At 43.7% G+C, this 18,356-nt stretch overlaps 1 protein-coding gene across 2 annotated transcripts in view; it reads right to left on the bottom strand.

The window, feature by feature from the left end:
• Positions 1 to 11,469: 11,469 nt before the first annotated feature.
• Positions 11,470 to 18,356, bottom strand: part of LOC144673098 (myosin-7-like) — a 93,496-nt gene continuing 86,609 nt past the window's right edge. For both annotated transcript variants that reach the window (XM_078535087.1, XM_078535088.1), the window contains 4 exons: positions 17,513 to 17,617; positions 16,089 to 16,184; positions 15,877 to 16,005; positions 11,470 to 11,581 (listed from right to left, as the gene is read on the bottom strand). In XM_078535087.1, the coding sequence (XP_078391213.1) occupies positions 11,570 to 11,581; positions 15,877 to 16,005; positions 16,089 to 16,184; positions 17,513 to 17,617 (342 nt within the window). In that variant the 3' untranslated portion in view covers positions 11,470 to 11,569. The remainder of the gene's footprint in view (positions 11,582 to 15,876; positions 16,006 to 16,088; positions 16,185 to 17,512; positions 17,618 to 18,356) is intronic.

The following is an 18,356-nucleotide window of genomic DNA, read 5'->3' as shown; positions in this document are numbered from 1 at the left end:
GATGGATGCAAATGTTAGTGTATTGGATTAAGTCTGATTCTCCCAATAATGCATTCCTACCAGTGCATCAAGTAAATCTGATGGTGGAACTGTAGTTGCATCTCAATCTCCAGGTGTTGTTATCTCATTCCTGGGTCAAAGCTACAAAATAATTCTTTCCTATCCTCAAACTTCAGAGTGTTAATCCAGGTGTGGTCCATCAGTGAGAACAGTTTACGTGTGTGTAGCTGGCTTGTAGCTGCTCTCCCATTGTGCAGCTGATCTGCTTAACATATTTTAATATTTTTACACATTGTTTGGATCCCAAACCAATACTCCCTATATTCCTATCTGAACTTTCGCTGAATTGATGTGTACATTATTTGGGTCTAAACTGATGAGCTGGTTGTCAACTTGTTACAAGCTTTTGAAGCTGGGAAAACTTTTTAATGGGGTTATTTTTGATTAGCATTAGAGTTCCTTCATTGGCCATAATTGGCATTTCTTCCAGGAGATTGGGGAGGACAGAGGAGTAGGTTTATTATAATTGAAGTCTGTTATACAGAACACCGTCACAGTAGGCTGTGCTGACTTTTTCTTGGACGTCTTTGTCTCCTTTAAGGTCACCACCCTCTCCGCCTCCCCAACCAAAGTGACCTGGCTGAGAATGTGTTGTCTGTCTCTCCTATTTAGTGTTTCCTTAGTGTCTTACTGTATCAATCTGACTGATACCTAGAGTTTGTGGGGGAAGGTGCTAATTAAAACTGTGATATCAATGCCTCTAGTCACTGCTGCATTTCCCTCCTGTCCCTCCTGAATGTTGTTGTTGTATTCTTAGTTCCACAGTCTCTCATCACCTCCAGTGCCTCACCTGAATGACCACTATTGTGTGAGCCTTGACTGCATCTATGAACCATGTGAATGTCACAGCCTCCACACAAGTGCACTTACACTCTGAACCTTGCAGACTTGTGAGAATCAGTGCTTTGTGAGCAGGGATCAATAACTTGGAAAGGAATAGGACTTGAGCTGTGTTGCTCAACTGCTTCCTGGCTGCACTATGTGAGAGCTCCCAGATGCGTTTTTATAATCCACCCATCTGGATGTAAGGATTACTGTGTTCTGCAATGGTCATGGCTAGTTTTTGCCCCTGGGCTTGACAACTCATATGGGTTTAGCTCTGAATCAGAACTTTGATGGTGCCCTGGACCAGCTAATGGCCATTGGCCATGGAGAGGTTGGATCAGTGTCAGTTGGTAAGCAAATAGCTAACTGCTAAATTTGAACTCTACAATACTGTAGCAAAAGCTCGGATTCTGTGGTTTTTGGATGCCAATGTCAGAAGCAGATTCACATCTGCAGCCACAGAAAGACCTCTCTGTTCCCCTACCTACCGAAGCTCGTATTACTATTGCTCTTCCAGTCATCTTTGTGATCCCTGTGCAGCTGAGCCAATCGTGGTACGATGGACTTGACTAAATGCATCTTTCTGATGCTCTTTCATTGCTGAAATCCTTTTCAAGGTTATATGTTGCAGTACATTCCTGCTCGTCAAAACAAGTTTGCTAATTGTTAGATCTGTTATGTGACCAGAATATCTGATTTTAGGCTTCAACCCAATAATTCCTCTGCTCCATACTGAGTTCCCACAGGAGGTTTAAACCTGATGATGCTGTAAAGCATGGGTATATGCTTCACTGAAAAGACTGCATTTTCTGCAATAATTGAGACAAATGATTTTCTCAATCATTCTTATTCCATTGTTTATTTCTTAGGGTTCTTGTTGAACTCAAAGTTTTCAGATGACAATCTGCTTTATGGACATACATGCAGTTTATTTCATCCGTTTTGGGGGATAAAAAATTCCCATTCAGGAGAGAGTGCATAGGAACAGAAGTAGGTCATTCAGCCTCTTGTTCCTCATCCATTATTCTGTTAAATGGTGGATGGCCTGTATCAACTTCATTTTATCCACCTTGCTCCATAATCCCGTGATATTCTTGCCTCTAAAAGGTAAAAACTACTAATCTCAATTTTTAAAATTTTAATTCACCCCAAGCATTCACTACCTTTCCGGCTGCTCTGTGTAATGTTACCTGTACCAGTTTGCGTTTGCTTTTCCTTGAAAAACGAAGGACTGTTGGAGATCTAAGTTGGCAGCCGTACGTCTCAGTATATTAATGTTGTAACGCTCCATCGATAATAATGCATAAATAAAAAGCTTTGCAAATGTGTCAGAACTTTAGACTAACACTGTACTGCCTCTGCCTTTGACTGCTTAAGGAATAGAACAGGCCTAAGAGGTTGGACTCAAACTCTACAGATCAGTGGAAACAATGGTGGGTTACAATAAAGCACACTGAGACCCCAGGAGTTGCCAATGGATTACAATGCACTCAGCGATAAGAGCATCAGTGAGCTACATGATCCACCAGACCATGCAATTATACTAAAATTGCTTCATTTCCTAGGCCTATCATCAAACTGGATATAAAAGGCTCCTCTAGGTAATTTAGTAGCTATAGCTAGTCCAGTTCACTCCATCCAATCTGTGGCCACTTTCTTGAGGTCTTGACTAAGCACTAGTCCAAAGTATACGGAACGCATATGCATGGAAATTCAGTAACTAGCAGAGTATGCTGCATAGATTGCCCTTAATGGGCCAGGTCAGACAAATCCCAACCTGTTGCAGGATTTTATCTACAAAAGGGATCATACTGAGATGGGGAACTACTGGCAAGCTTCACTTGGTTCTTCAGCTTGTTGCAGCGTGTACACTACCCGTGCAGTCATTGGAAAAGAGCAGGCTGTATTTTGTTCAAATGAGGAATGGGTAGGGCAGGTTTTGTAGAGGATGTATACGAGTGGTGTGAGGCTCAGGAAATGCCTTGCACTATATTTATTCATTTAATTTTAGGATTAGTGCCTTATGCGGTCCTCCTGGATAAAACTGGGAGCACGTGATTAAATTCCAGATTTTATTTGAGACTCCACTTCAGTTCTGAGTAAAGACTCACTGAGCCTCACTCAACAGGTCTGAGACAAAGCTGTCAGTGTCCCTGCCATATTCTGTGCTTGTGATTTGTACGATGGCATCAAATGGGATGTTCTTGCAATGAGGCATTTCTGAAAGAATTATAATGCTCCTTGCAAGTGCTGTGTTGCTGAGATACAATGCGCTCTGAACAATAGGCTAACCTAGGATTGAGTATGTGGGTGTTCCCAAGTACGTAATGGTTTGTATAGCTCGAGGGGAATCTCAAAGGTACCAGGAGAGTCTATCCAGTCGTTGCTTCACAGGAGAAAGGGTTGCAGGGATTGAAGGTTCTGGCCTGTAGTAACCTGCCACAAATACCTGTGGTCAGTTTGGCTCTGAGATGACATGCTTGCTAATGAAGGGTTGGAAATGTCAACCCTATGCAGACAAGACTGCAGTACTCCAGGACAGTGTTGCAATGATTTTAGCCAGTTAAAGAACATACAGCAGTTCTTCATAGACATGAACCTCTCCAAGTATTAGCTTTTGCAACCTGTGCCTATACTTTCTGGGCCTGAGTAAGTGATATGTACTGCAGATCAGTTGAGCAATGCAGTCATTTGGTTTCTACACTTAAGCAGAGCTGCAGTCACCTTTAGAAGTAAAATAAGTGATTCTGGAGCTTGATGAAACTCCCCTAATCTGAAGGAATATTTTAGAATCATAAAGTTTACAGCACAGAAAGAGGCCACTTGGCCCATTCTGTCTGTGCTGGCTACAAAATGAGCCACCCAGCCTAATCCCACTTCCCGGTATTTGGTCCATAGTCCTGCAGATTACAGCACTTGAGGTGCATATCCAGACATCATTTAAATGAGTTGCGGGTTTCTGCCTCTACCACCCTTTGAGGCAGTGCTGTTTTAATCACATCAGAATTGGGTACACTCTTGGTGAAACCCTGGTTACCCTGTGTTGTGTAAAATTCTTCCTTTCCCAAAACTCTGATTGCGCCACTATTTTCCCATTGTGATTATCGAGCACTTTGGTGCTTGCCTGTAATGCAAAATGGCCCGTGGCAGTTTATCAGGCCGATGCTTTTTTGCTTCAGTGCTTGTAGCAGAAAGGTTTTGTGAGTGTCTATCATTGAGCTCAGGCCTCTACCTGAGATGATCCAGCACTTTGCATCTGAGGCAGTGAAGCCTTTTCAACACTTTATAAGGTTACCCTGATCTCTCATCTGAAAGTTCAGTTTCAATTAATTTCTTTTAAAAGGTGTAAATGGATCTAGACTGAGATCAATGTAACTTAAAACTGGGAAGGAGCAAGTGCAATAGTAAAATTGAAAGAGCTTGAGTACTGATGAATCATTCTATATATCGAATACCTGCCAGTTAGGCCAGTAAGTAAGCTGAGAGAATGAGCAACTGTTTGGAAAGGTTGGAGGGAGGGTGGTGGTGGGCCATATCATGAGGTGCTTCACTTCCCTTCCTCTTATTTCTAACTGAATATGAAAGCAGAGTTGCACACAGAGCCGTGGCTGACCATTCAATGGACTGGTGTTTGTGTAATCTTTTTGCAAAAGAGAATTCTGTTGGCGCTAAAGCTAACCTTTTGCACCACTTGACAATCTTTAGCAACCAACTTCACAAATTTCCTTTAGCTTAAGAATTGATGATGCAATAAGGTTCTCTGTCTTTCAGGGGGAGTATTTTAGGTGGTAATGTGGATTTGACATGAATCATTCGTCTCAGGTTATTGGAATATCTGCAGCCACCTTACTGTGATGTTCTGTTCATAGTTTTCTCATCTTCATTTGGCCACAATTTCCTAACTTAAAATCCTCCTGTCCCTATATTTCTATTTAGCTTCTCGAGTCTGTGCCACCATTCATGGTTGAACTGTATTTTAACCCATCCACTCGCTTGGTTCCATATCCTTTCATGCCTTTGTCTAGCAAAAATCTATCAGCCTCAGATATAAAATTATTAATTGAGCTAGTATCTACTGGTTTTTGTGAGTGTGTGTTCCACACTTCTGCCACCCTTTTGCATGAAGAGTGTTTCCTAACTCCTTTCCTGAATGGCCTCCCTCTGACTTTATCAAATCCTCGAATCTCCCAGCTTGCGGAAAAATTATCTTCCTGCCCTATTGTTTCAAAATCCTAAATCATCCCTTAACCATTTATACTTTGATCACCCTTCAACTAAACCACGGAAAATACTGATTTGGAATGTGATTGATTTAGCCTTCAATAGCTTCCCATCCTAGAATTGGCCTTTGGTATTCCATTTTGTTTAAATTTGGTCCTCATAAATTGCAGCAAGGAAACCAACAACCTAGGCAACAAAGTTCTCTGTTAAACAACATGGAGGTGGAGAGTCAGAAGCTAATCATTTTCCAATCTGATGCCACGAAACAAAGTTCTGAATATTTGATCGTGCATGTGTTTGCATGAAACACTTTCGGCCGATTTGGAAACGGATCCATTTTGACCTACAAAGCTGCTCATGAAATTTACCGCCCTTTGAAATTTCACATCCTTTCCAGAGAACCTGGGGCATTGACCTGGATCCAGGATATACTGATTGTTTAGTTGCTGCCTGCTCCCTTAATATTTCTCTGCTCCCCAGTTAAAATATATATATATATTGTTTTTATCATTGTTTATTTAATCTTATTGTACATGACAATAAAAATGCTTCTGATTACCTTACATCAGTGTGGTATTTGGGTATACTCCCACTCCCAGATAGTCATTCTCTGGTTGCCTTACAGTTTAAAATAACTATATTAGATGAATAAGGAAGTTCATTATTGCTGCCCAGTCATAACTAATGGTTTTTCCAAAGTCGGAATTTGAAGAATTTCTTTGGAAGATTTTCCTGACATTCTGGAGTAGTCCCCTTCTGAGACTCCACTGGTAAAGGCTGAGTGAACCCAGCATCAATTAGTGCTGGATGAACTAGAGCATCTACATCATGGTAGAAAGGAGAAAATCAACCAGGACACCTGACTCTTCACTGGTATCTGCTGAAAAACCCCATGGTCAATTGGGTTTTGGCTGCCATCATCCAACTTCCTTTGCTCAGCTCAAGAATGATCTCCTGGACGAGATGCTCAACTCCCTCAGCAGCCAGCTGGGAATAATTTTTTAATGAATTTCTGGAAATCAGTTGTTGATGGATACGGTTTGCATGTTGTGGCTAGTTGTGGTCATGTTGATAGTGGGGAATGGATTAATGTACTGAAGCCCGCTTACCTGTTTAAAACAAAGTGTAGTGCAATGCCAGCACTTGTGTGGAGTTTACCTTTTATAAGCTCGAAGTAAAGATGATTTAATGTGAAGCTTCACTGCGGGTGCCCTGGCACTGAATGGAAATTTACTTGGACTTGGACAATGTACAACAGGTAGCTCAAAGCATTGGAGAAGAACCACCAATGATGCTTTTGCAAGATCCTCAATCTGGTGACAAGAAAGGCTGTCTAATAGCAGCAGCCTCTCCCAAGCCAACAGGTTAAACATCAGGGCGCTAATCACACAAAACCAGCTCCACCAGCATCTTGTTTGTATGCCTGACACCAGACTCCTGAAGTAACTGCTGTACTTGAAACTCAGTTGCGACAATGGGGAGGTGATGGCGTAGTGGCATTGCCGCTGGACTAGTAACCCAGAGACCCAGGATAATGCTCTGGGCACCCAGGTTCAAATCCCACCAAGGCAAATGGTGGAATTTTAATTCAATAAAAATCTGGAATTAAAAGTCTAGTGATGGCCAACTATCATTGTTGTAAAAACCCATCTGGGTCACTAATGTCCGTTAGGGAAGGAAATCTGCCGTCCTTACCTGGCCTGGCCTACATGTGACTCCAGACCCACAGCAACGTGGTTGACTCTTAAATGCCCTCTGAACTAGGGATGGGTAACAAATGCTGGCCTGGCCAGCACTGCTCACGAATGGGCAGTGGAAATAACCCCATCGATTCATGGAAGTCCCTCTTGTGACCAACCAAAATGGAGAAGGTTCATTTGGAAAGACACAAGGCACGTTGAGAGACTTTGTCAGAAATGTGAGGAGGTGAAGTCAAGGTGTCAGAGCACACAAACCTCCAAACAACCCATCTACCCAACCCTTAAATTGCCACCTGCCCAGCCTGTGGCAGAATCTGCAAATCGCACATTGGCTTAGCAGCCGTCTCAACCCATTGAACCAGAGCAGAAGCAAGTCATCCTCGATCCCAAGGAACTGCCTAAGAGTAACAAGAAGGACTCTCAAAAGAACATGAGCAAATATAAATGTACTCAGTGTGATGTGATCATGTATGTTCCTCTAAATCAGCTTTTATATTTAGCATTGCAATTGGTCATTTTGGATGATGTGAAGGTATTCTGAAACTTGCCAAGAAGATTCTATGCTTTTGCAGTCAGTGCACACTACCTATGCTGAATCCCAGTAATCTATCCAGATGATTGTTGGCTTTCAGCTCAGATTATCGGTTTAAGTTCCAGTTTCTGATGCAACACACACTGGGCTAGAATTTGGGATTGAATATTTCAGATCAACTTGTTTCGGAGGCAATTGGGACGGTGGGGGGAGATGTGATGATTCCTGCCCGCACCCATTTTCTGCTCATCCAAGAACGAAAGTAAAATGCTATCTTATCTCTGCTGCTGGAAATCTGAAATAAAGTATTAGAAATACTCAGGTCAGGCAGTGTCTGTTAAGACAAGGACAGTTAACATTTCAGGTCTGTGACCTAAATATTTCCAGCACTTTCTATTTTTATTTCACATGTTGCTTTTGTATTAGTGTTTAATTCATTGGCGCTTCTCTTCCAAGAACACTCACCTTGAAGTTCTCTTGCTCCCTGCAATTTCCATTAGTCACTTTTACCTTGTTCACTTTCATTGCTTTCTCCTTTCCTTCTCATGTTTGATCAGGTAGCTGCAAAAAAACTGCCTTTTACAGCCACGTCTCCTTCCTTAGTAACTGTGTCTCTGCCTCCCAAGTTCTTCCAACTGAAATTCCAGCCTCGTTGTTTTGGATCCACCCACAATGACATGTCTCCTAGACATTCAGAATCCCTCGAACCGCTGTTCTTGCCTCATCGTAAGATCCGCTCAACGTCATGCGGCACATGCAAACTCTCGATCTCTCTCCTAAACAGCACTGACTCACCATCTGTGTTCCAGGTTGACAGTTTCATTTTGTCACTCGCCTAGTTCATCGCTTTAACAAATGTTTTCAACTTCCTTTCAGGTATGAAAGATTGCAAACTTCATGGGCACCCCTATGCCCCTTGATCCTTTCTTCCCCTCACTTCCCTCCGCACCCCATCTTTTCTCTGAATCTCACCCCTTGCCATGTGTTTCACGAAACCCTCCACCCCCCCCCGACCCTATACTGAGCGATCTGTCCTCAAAGGTCTCTGCTTCATTCCTTTACAACCGCATCTCAACAGATTCACTGAGCTCTTCATCATCTTCATCCCACGGCCACTTGGCCAAGAGTCTTCCGTTCAGCTGATCTCTTACCTGGTTCAAGTATTCCCACTCCGCCAGGACCCCTCCCGGTGACCCCTTACCTTCTCTCAAAATAGACGGAAAAGGTCATAGGCCTGAAATGTTAACACTTTTTCTCCCAGCATTTTCTGTTTTTATTACACTTCCCATCTGTGTGCATTTAAACATCATTATCAGAAAAAGAGCCACAGAGTATCTGTAGTTTTGTTTTCTTGTCTCAGCTCATCATCTAGTATTGCTTAATATGAGGTGGTCAGGGCCTAAGGTAAAAGCAAAAAACTGCGGATGCTGGAAATCCAAAACAAAAATAAAAATAGCTGGAAAAACTCAGCAGGTTTGGCAGCATCTGCGGAGAGGAACACAGTTAACGTTTCGAGTCCGTATCACTCTTCAACAGAACTAAGTAAAAATAGAAGAGAGGTGAAATATAAGCTGGTTTAAGGTGGGGTGGGACAGGTAGAGCTGGATAGAGGGCCAGTGATAGGTGGAGATGTCATAGACAAAAGGACAAAGAGCTGTTGAAGGTGGTGATATTATCTAAGGAATGTGCTAATTAAGGGTAGAAAGCAGGACAAGCAAGGTACAGATAGCCCTAGTGGGGGTGGGGTGAAGTAATCGAAGTAGGCTAAAAGGTAAAGATAAAACAATGGATGAAAATACATTTAAAAATAATGGAAATAGGTGGGAAAAGAAAAATATATAAATTATTGGAACTCATTTCTTGCTATCTTAACTCCATTCTCTCTCCCCTTGTTCTGTCTCTTCCCACTTATATCCGTGATTCCTCTGACACCCTACATCATATCAACAATTTCCAGTTCCCTGGCCCCAACCGCCTCCTCTTCACCATGGACGTCCAATCCCTCTACACCTCCATCCCCCACCGGGATGGCCTGATGGCTCTCCGCTTCTTCCTCGAACAGAGGCCCAAACAATCCCCATCCACCACGACTCTCCGTCTGGCTGAACTTGTTCTCACACTGAACAATTTCTCCTTAAACTCCCCTCATTTCGTCCCAATAAAAGGTGTGGCTATGGGTACCCGCATGGGCCCCAGTTATGCCTGTCTGTTTATGGGATATGTGGAACATTCCTTGTTCCAGTCCTACTCCACCCCCTCCCACAACTCTTTCTCCGGTACATCGATGATTGCTTTGGTGCTGCTTCATGCTCTTGTCTGCACCTGGAAAAATTTATTAATTTTGCTTCCAATTTCCACCCCTCCATCATTTTTACATGGTCCATCTCTGACACTTCCCTTCCCTTCCTTGACCTCTCTCTCTCAATTTCTGGTGATAGACTGTCCACCAATATCCACTACAAGCCTACCGACTCCCACAGCTACCTCGACTACAGCTCCTCACACCCCACTTCCTGTAAGGACTCCATCCCATTCTCTCAGTTCCTTCGCCTCCGTCGCATCTGTTCTGATGATGCCACTTTCAAAAACAGTTCCTCTGACATGTCTTCCTTCTTCCTTAACCGAAGTTTTCCACCCACGGTGGTTGACAGGGCCCTCAACCGTGTCCGGCCCATCTCCCGCGCATCCGCCCTCACACCTTCCTCTCCCTCCCAGAAACATGATAGGGTCCCCCTTGTCCTCACTTATCACCCCACCAGCCTCCGCGTTCAAAGGATCATCCTCTGCCATTTCCGCCAACTCCAGCATGATGCCACCACCAAACACATCTTCCCTTCACCCCCCTGGCGGCATTCCGCAGGGATCGTTCCCTCCGGGACACCCTGGTCCACTCCTCCATCACCCCCTACACATCAACCCCCTCCCACGGCACCTTCCCATGCAACCGCAGTAGGTGCAATACCTGCCCCTTTACTTCCCCTCTCCTCACCGTCCAAGGGCCCAAACTCTCCTTTCAAGTGAAGCAGCATTTCACTTGCACTTCCCTCAATTTAGTCTACTGCATTCGTTGCTCCAAATGCGGTTTCCTCTACGTTGGAGAGACCAAATGCAGACTGGGTGTCCGCTTCGCAGAACACCTTCGGTCTGTCCACAAGCATGACCCAGACCTCCCTGTCGCTTACCATTTCAACACTCCACCCTGCTCTCATGCCCACATGTCCGTCCTTGGCTTGCTGCAATGTTCCAGTGAAGCTCAACGCAAACTGGAGGAACAGCACCTCATCTTCTGACTAGGCACTTTACAGCCTTCCAGACTGAATATTGAGTTCAACAATTTTAGATCATGAACTCTCTCCTCCATCCCCACCCCCTTTCCGATCCCCCCTTTTCCAATAATTTATATAGATTTTTCTTTCCCGCCTATTTCCATTATTTTTAAATGTATTTCCATCCATTGTTTTATCTCTACCTTTTAGCCTTTTTCGATTCCTTCACCCCACCCCATCCCCACTAGGGCTATCTGTACCTTGCTTGTCCTGCTTTCTACCCTTAATTAGCACATTCCTTAGATAATATCACCATCTTCAACATCTCTTTGTCCATTTTGTCTATGACATCTTTTGGTTATCTCCACCTATCACTGTCCCTCTATCCAGTTCTACCTGTCCCACTGCCCCCCCCCTTAAACCAGCTTATATTTCACCTCTCTTCTATTTTTACTTAGTTCTGTTGAAGAGTGATAAGGACTCGAAGCGTTAACTGTGTTCCTCCGCAGATGCTGCCAGACCTGCTGAGTTTTTCCAGCTATTTTTATTTTTGTTGCAGTCAGAGGCTAGATTGCCAGTTATTTTCTGACTCCTTTTCCAATCTCGTTCTGCACCAACTGCAGTGACAACCTCACCCCCAGTCTGTGGAAATGTTCCTTCACCCCAAAGTAATGTGGCTCATTTATGTGAGCAGCCAATGTCACCGCTCTGCAGTAATGTTCGTTAATGATTCAATCTGCTCTACCCCAATATTTGAGAATTATTCTGGACTGTGACTATATTGATTATTCACAAAAGGCAGGAAACTGCCAGGAAATTACAATGAAAAAGCTAACTGCTGTAGAAATTAAACCCAGGACAATGGTTGCATTATAATTTTCTTTATTCACACAGGCTTTGTTGCACTAATGCTACATTGTCACAGAAGCAGAAGGGAGCCGATTCAGAGGCTTGTGCCCAGTCTTCTACTCTTCATGCTGAAATAGAAAAGGCTCATTAGTAAACATCAAATATGAGCAGAGTCAAGAATAACAGCTTTCAGAGAGACTGGGGCCTTGGCACAGGCAGGAGGCCTGGCCTGGCATGACTGCAGCTAAAATCAGGAAGCCATTTCTCCATGGACTTGAAGAGGAATCTAAGGATTCCAGTACACATTTAAGTGACAGATGTTTGAAGTATAAAAGAAGTTGACGATGAATCTCTGACATTGGTTAGCTCACACATGAATTTTTGATACTCTGTTACATAAAGGAAATTGGAGCAAAGGAAAAGGTCTGATGTTTTACTGGATTTAATCAGGCATGGGAGGAGTTGGTAATTAATAACAGCCCTTGTGAAACTGAAAAATCATTGACCTGAAACCTTAAGTCTGTTTCTCTCTCCACTGATGCTGCCTGACCTGCTGAGTGTTTCTGTTTTGTTTCTGCAGGTACTGACACAGTCCAGGCTTGCACACAGCAAGACTGGACAGTTTTAAGACTTGGGCTGATAGGTGGCAAGTAAAATTTGTGCCATTCAAATGCAGGGCAATGACGATCTCCAATGAGATATAGAATCTTTTAATCCCTAGATGTTTAAAGGCATTACCATCGCTGAATCTTCCTCCAACATCCTGGGAGCCACCAGAAGTTTAACTGGACTAGCCATATAAATATTTTATTGGCTTAATTGGAATGGGGAGTTGAGTATAAAAGTAGGGAAGTCTTACTACAGCTGAATGAGATTGGCATGACCATACCTGGCGTATTGTGTACAGTTTTGGTCTCCTTGCTTAAGCATATACTTGCTGATTCCTGGGATATGAGAGTTGTCTTATGAGGTAAAGTTGTGCCTATACTCATTGGATTTTAGGGGAATGAGAAATGATGACCTTGAAACATGCAAGATTCTGAGGGGGCTTGACAGGGTGGGTGCTGAGAGGATGTTTCACCTCACGGGGGAATCCAGAACTAGGACATGCAGTTTAAAAATAAGGCATCTCCCTTTTAAGACTGTGATGAGAAGGAATTTCTTCTCTTGAGGGCTGTTAGTCTTTGAAATGCTCTTCCCCAGTGAGCAGCGGAGGCTGGTTCATTGAATATATTCAAGGCTGAGTTAGATTTTTGACTGACTGACAAAAGAGTCAAAGGTTATGTGGGAACAGACAGGAAAGTGGAGATAAGGCCACAGTCGGATCAACCATGATCTTTTTGAATGGAAAGGCAGGATCAGTAGGCCGAATGCCCTACTCATGTCCCTATTTCTTATGATCTTATACTGTGGCTACAAGAGCAGTTCAGATGCTGTAAATTTTGCAGCAAGTATCTCACCTCCTGACTCCCCAAAGCCTGTCCACTATCTACAAGGCACAAATCAGGAGTGTGATGGAATACTCCCCACTTGCCTGGATGAGTGCAGCTCCAGCAATACTCAAGAAGCTCGACACTGTCCAGGACAAAGCAGCCCATCAGTACCACATCCACCACCATAAACATTCACTCCCTCCACCACCGACACACGGTGGCAGCAGCGTGTACCATCTACAAGATGCACTGCAGGAATTCACCAAGGCTCCTTAGACAGCACCTTCCAAACCCACGACCTCTACCACCTAGAAGGATAAGGGCAGCAGATGCATGGGAACACCACTACCTGCAAGGTCCCCTCCAAGCCACTCACTGCCCTGACTTGGAAATATATCCCTGTTCCTTCACTGTTGCTGGGACTGGTACTCCCTCCCTAACACCACTGTGGGTGTACCTACACCACATGGACTGCAGCGGTTCAAGAAGGCATCCTGACCGGCAATCGGGATGGGCAATAAATGCTCACCTAGCCAGCGACGCCCACATCCTATTTACAATTTTTTTTTAAGAAAGCCCTAATGGGAGAGATACTAAATGAGTACTTCTCATCAGTATTCACCAAAGAGAAGGACTTAGCGGTCGATTTGTCCAGGGAAGAGTGTGTAGATATCCTGGATCATGTTCAGATCGAAAAAGAGGTGTTAGGCATCTTGAAGAATATTAAGGTGGATAAGTCCCCAGGGCCAGATGGGATCTATCCCAGAGTGCTGAGGGAGGCAAGGGAGGAGATTGCTGGGGCCTTGACAGAAATCTTTGTATCCTCACTGGCAACGGGTGAGGTCCCAGAGGACTGGAGTATGGCCAATGTTGTTCCATTGTTTAAGAAGGGTAGCAGGGATAATCCAGGAAATTACAGACCGGTGAGCCTTACGTCAGTGGTAGGGAAATTATTGGAGACAATTATTCGTGACAAGGATTTACTACCATTTGGAAGCAAATGGGTGTATTAGTGAGAGGCAGCAAGGTTTTGTGAAGAGGAGGTCGTGTCTCACTAACTTGATCGAGTTTTTCGAGGAAGTGACAAAGATGATCGATGATGGAAGGGCAGTGGATGTTATCTACATGGATTTCAGTAAGGCCTTTGACAAGGTCCCTCATGGCAGACTGGTACAGAAATAAAGTTGCATGGGATCAGAGGTGAGCTGGCAAGATGGATACAGAATTGGCTTGGTCATAGAAGACAGAGGGTAGCAGTGGAAGGGTGCTTTTCTGAATGGAGAGCTGTGACTAGTGGTGTTCCGCAGGGATCAGTGCTGGGCCCTTTGCTGTTTGTAGTATACATAAATGATTTGGAGGAAAATGTAACTGGGCTAATTAGTAAGTTTGCAGACAACACAAAGGTTGGAGGAGTTGCAGATAGTGAAGAGGATTGTCAAAGGATACAACTGGATATAGATCGGTTGGAGACTTGGGCAGAGAAATGTCAGATGGAGTTTAATCCGGACAAATGCGAGGTAATGCATTTTGGAAGGTCTGATACAGGCAGAAATTATACAGTAAATGGCAGAACCCTTAAGTGCATCGACGGGCAGAGGGATCTGGGTGTACAGGTCCACCCTGTGGCAACGCAGGTAGATAAGGTAGTCAGGAAGGCATATGGCATGCTTGCCTTCATTGGCAGGGTATTGAGTATAAAAGCTGGGAAGTCATGCTGCAGCTGTATAGAACCTTGGTTAGGCCACACTTGGAATATTGCATGCAATTCTGGTCACCACATTACCAGAAGGATGTCGAGGCGTTGGAGAGGGTGAGGAGGAGGTTTACCAGGATGCTGCCTGGTCTGAAGGTTATTAGCTATGAGGAGAGGTTGGAGAAACTCCGATTGTTCTCACTAGAGTGACGGAGATTGAGGGGCGACTTGATAGAAGTTTATAAAATTGAGTGGCATGGACAGAGTAGATAGTCAGAAGCTTTTTCCCAGAGTGGAAGAATCAATTACTAGGGGACATAGATTTAAGGTGAGAGGAGAAAACTATAGAGGAGATGTGCGGGGCAAGCTTTTTACGCAGAGGGTAGTGAGTGTCTAGAATTCGCTGCCAGAGGAGGTGGTGGAAGCAGGTACGATAGTGGTGTTTAAGAGGCAGCTTGACAAATACACGAATAGGATGGGAATAGAGGGATACGGACCCCAGAAGTGCAAAATGTTTTAGTTTGACAGGCAATATGATCGGCGCAGGCTTGGAGGGCCAAAGGGCCTGTTCCTGTGCTGTACTTTTCTTTGTTTTTTGTTTGGATTGAGGAGGCCAGGGAAGGACCTGAAAATGGAGATGGGGAGAGAGCAGGAGTCTGGTGTTGAGATAGAGGATCAGCCATGATCATATTGAATGACGGAGCAGGATCGAAGGGCCAAATGACCACCTGTTTTCTAAAAGCAGTTTGCGAATTTTTAATTGCAGTGTTGCTTCCTGGGAGTCAGTGTAAGTCAGTGAGCATGGTGATAAGTGAACAGGATTTGATGTGTTAGGATATGACAGCCCCCTCTCATCGTTTTAAGACAATAATTAAAACCTCTCTCTTTGATCAAACTTTCTTCATCACCTGTCCTAATCTCTTATCCTTCAACCTGATATCAATTCCTGTCTGTGAAACGCTTTGGGAGGTTTTGCTACTTTAAGAGGTGTCATATGCGTTATAATTTTAACCATATGCCTCCTCATTAGCAACCCCCAACAAGTTTATGCAGGTTGGAAGATGGGAGGTTGGCCAAGAGAGTATTGCAATCAAGTGTAGAGGTAGCAAAGTCATGGATGAGGGTTTCAACACCAGATGAACCGAGGTAGGAATAGAGGTGGGTGATGTGGACAACCATATTCTACATTTTGCAATGACTGCAGTTATATCAGGTGATCTAGAAATCTCTGATCTTTCAGTACATTGGGCAAATTAATTCTGTTTGTCTAAAGTGAAGCTGCCTGTCTTTTTCATACCTTAATATCCCTGCTTTTGGCTCTCAGCTTGTTGACTTGAGATTCAGCTATCTCAGCACGTTCCTCAGCATCATTCAGTTCATGCTGCAATGTCCTGTACTTGGTTAGGTTTGTGCTGGCGTTTCCTTCCTGTGATAAAACCACACAGTTTTATTTGCTCAGTAAATTGGGTATTAATGTGACAAACTTTCAGACACGCAGGTAATACTCACAGCCTCTTCAGCCTGTCGCTTGTAACTCTTCACTTTCAGTTGCAGCTTATCAATGAGGTCTTGCATACAAATGATGTTCTTCCTGTCCTCCTCACCCTGGGCAGGGAATTGACAGGTTAATAACAGACCTACAATTTCATGGGTGAACTTTCAAAACCTTCAATTCAGTGGCAAAGGAAATGGGGACATGCTTTGATTCCGCAGTGTCTTAATTTACAGCAAGTTTCATTTCCCCAATCACCTGTTTGCGCTAAGCTACATTGGCCTTAGGTCAAGCAATGCCTCGACTTTTAAAATTCTCATCTTAGTTTTCAAATTCCTTCATGACTTTTCCCCTTTATATCTCTGTAATCTCCTCCAGCCCCACAACCCTCTGAGATCTCTGCGCTCCTCTAATTGAGGTATCTTGTACAAGTCTGATTTTAATCACTCCATCATTGGCGACTGTGCCTTCAGTTGCCTGGGCCCTAAGCTCTGGAATTCCCTCGCTAAACCTCTCTACTTCGATTTCCTCCTTTAAGACGCCCCTTAAAACTTACCTCTTTGACCAGGTTTTTGGCCATTTCCCCTAATACTCTTTGTGGCTTGGTGATATCTGATGTTTTTTAATGCCCTCCCCCCTGAAGCCCCTTGGGATGTTTCATTACATTAAAGGTGCTAAGTCCTTGTTATGGGGAAGGTAATGAGCCTTTCACACAGTTCAGCCTCAAAATGAGTGAAATTGTAGCTTTCTCCAGTGGCTGGTGTGAAAGTGGTAAATAACTTGAAGTGAAGACACTTCTGATAAAAGAATATGAAAGGGTTCGATAGGATAGATGTGGAGAAAATGTTTCTAAATGTGGGAGGAGCTATCAATATAAAATAGTCCCTCCTAAGTCCAATAGGGAATTCAGGAGAAATTTCTTTATACCCAGACAATGTAGAATTCACTACCACATGGAGTAGTTGAAGTAAATAGTATAGATGCATTTAAGGGAATCTAGATAAGTGCATGAAGGGGTAAGGAATAGAAAGATAAGTTGATAGGATAGGATGCACTAACCTAATCGCCACCTAGTGATGCCTGCGGGAAGTGCTGCTGATGGCTGTGTTTCTGTCCAAGTTGGGATGTCAATGGACTTGGGGTCAGGAATGACAGGTGAGTATTATGGAGGTGGGGTAGGAAAGAGTTGGTGGTGGTGAGTGAATGCTCTCCTTTCACATGATTGGAGCAGTGACTGAAGCAGATGAATGGGATGGGGAAGAGATCAAAGAAAATAGCCCCAGGGAGCTGATAAGGCCACATGTAACCAGGAGTACCACCATTTCTTATGTTCTTAAGGTTGGAATCTGGAGCAATGCAGGTTCCTGCTTGAGGAAATGCAGGGAGGGTGAAGAATTCTGTATAACGCGACACTGTTTTACAGGCTCCCCGAGTACTGTACCTGGTAGGTCATCTCCTTGATTCTCCGCTCATACTTTCGAAGGCCTTTCAGGGACTCTGCATTTTTCCTTTGCTCAGCCTCCAGCTCAGACTCCAGCTCCCTCACCTAGAAAACAGTAAAGAAAATTGGTCATTGAAGTAGGGTTTTACTAAAGTGTTTATGCTGCAATTCAGGTCTTGATTTTTTTCAGAGAATGGATTTTAAGAGAAATTTGTGTATTCTCACAAGTTTAAAAATAATTAGAGCCATCATTAAATGAAGTCAGTTGACCCACTCTATGGGTCATGGTGGTGTATTATGTGAAAAAAAAGTTATGTGGACTGAATCGAATCCGATTGGGGTGGGTATTTTGCCTAATTATCATACTGTGAATTTATAATCGTATCTGATTTTCTCTCACCATGTTTCCTCAGCCTGGCTGAGAATTTAAAATACAGGTATAGGGATGTGAATCTGTTTCAGATCCTCAAGGGAGAAATGTTGCATCTTCAACCCCATCATTGTACGTGTACAATGCAGATTGAAGCAGCCTATTATGGGGTTGATTATGGGGTGACTACCGGAGAAGGAAGCCGGGCAGAGTTGTAACTCAAGTTGTATTCGAGGCTGAATTTGTGATGCCATCACCTCTTCCACAACTGAATCTTTGAAACTTCTAAAAAGATTTATTTTCAATTTAGTGATAGGTCACCAGTTATGGTGAGGAAGCTGGACAACATTCTGGACCCTGTGACACAGTGAGAGAGATTCACTGGTGCTAGATATCAGCTCATCCTGCCCCAGCATTGGCCTCGTAATAATTTGCCTGGAAGCAGGACCGGGGCTCACTATTCTTTGCTAGGTG

The sequence above is a fragment of the Cetorhinus maximus genome, unplaced genomic scaffold, assembly GCF_964194155.1.
Source record: "Cetorhinus maximus unplaced genomic scaffold, sCetMax3.hap1.1 HAP1_SCAFFOLD_264, whole genome shotgun sequence".
NCBI lineage: Eukaryota > Metazoa > Chordata > Chondrichthyes > Lamniformes > Cetorhinidae > Cetorhinus > Cetorhinus maximus.
Note: the sequence above shows the minus strand (reverse complement) of the source record. Positions and strands in the feature narration are given on the sequence as shown.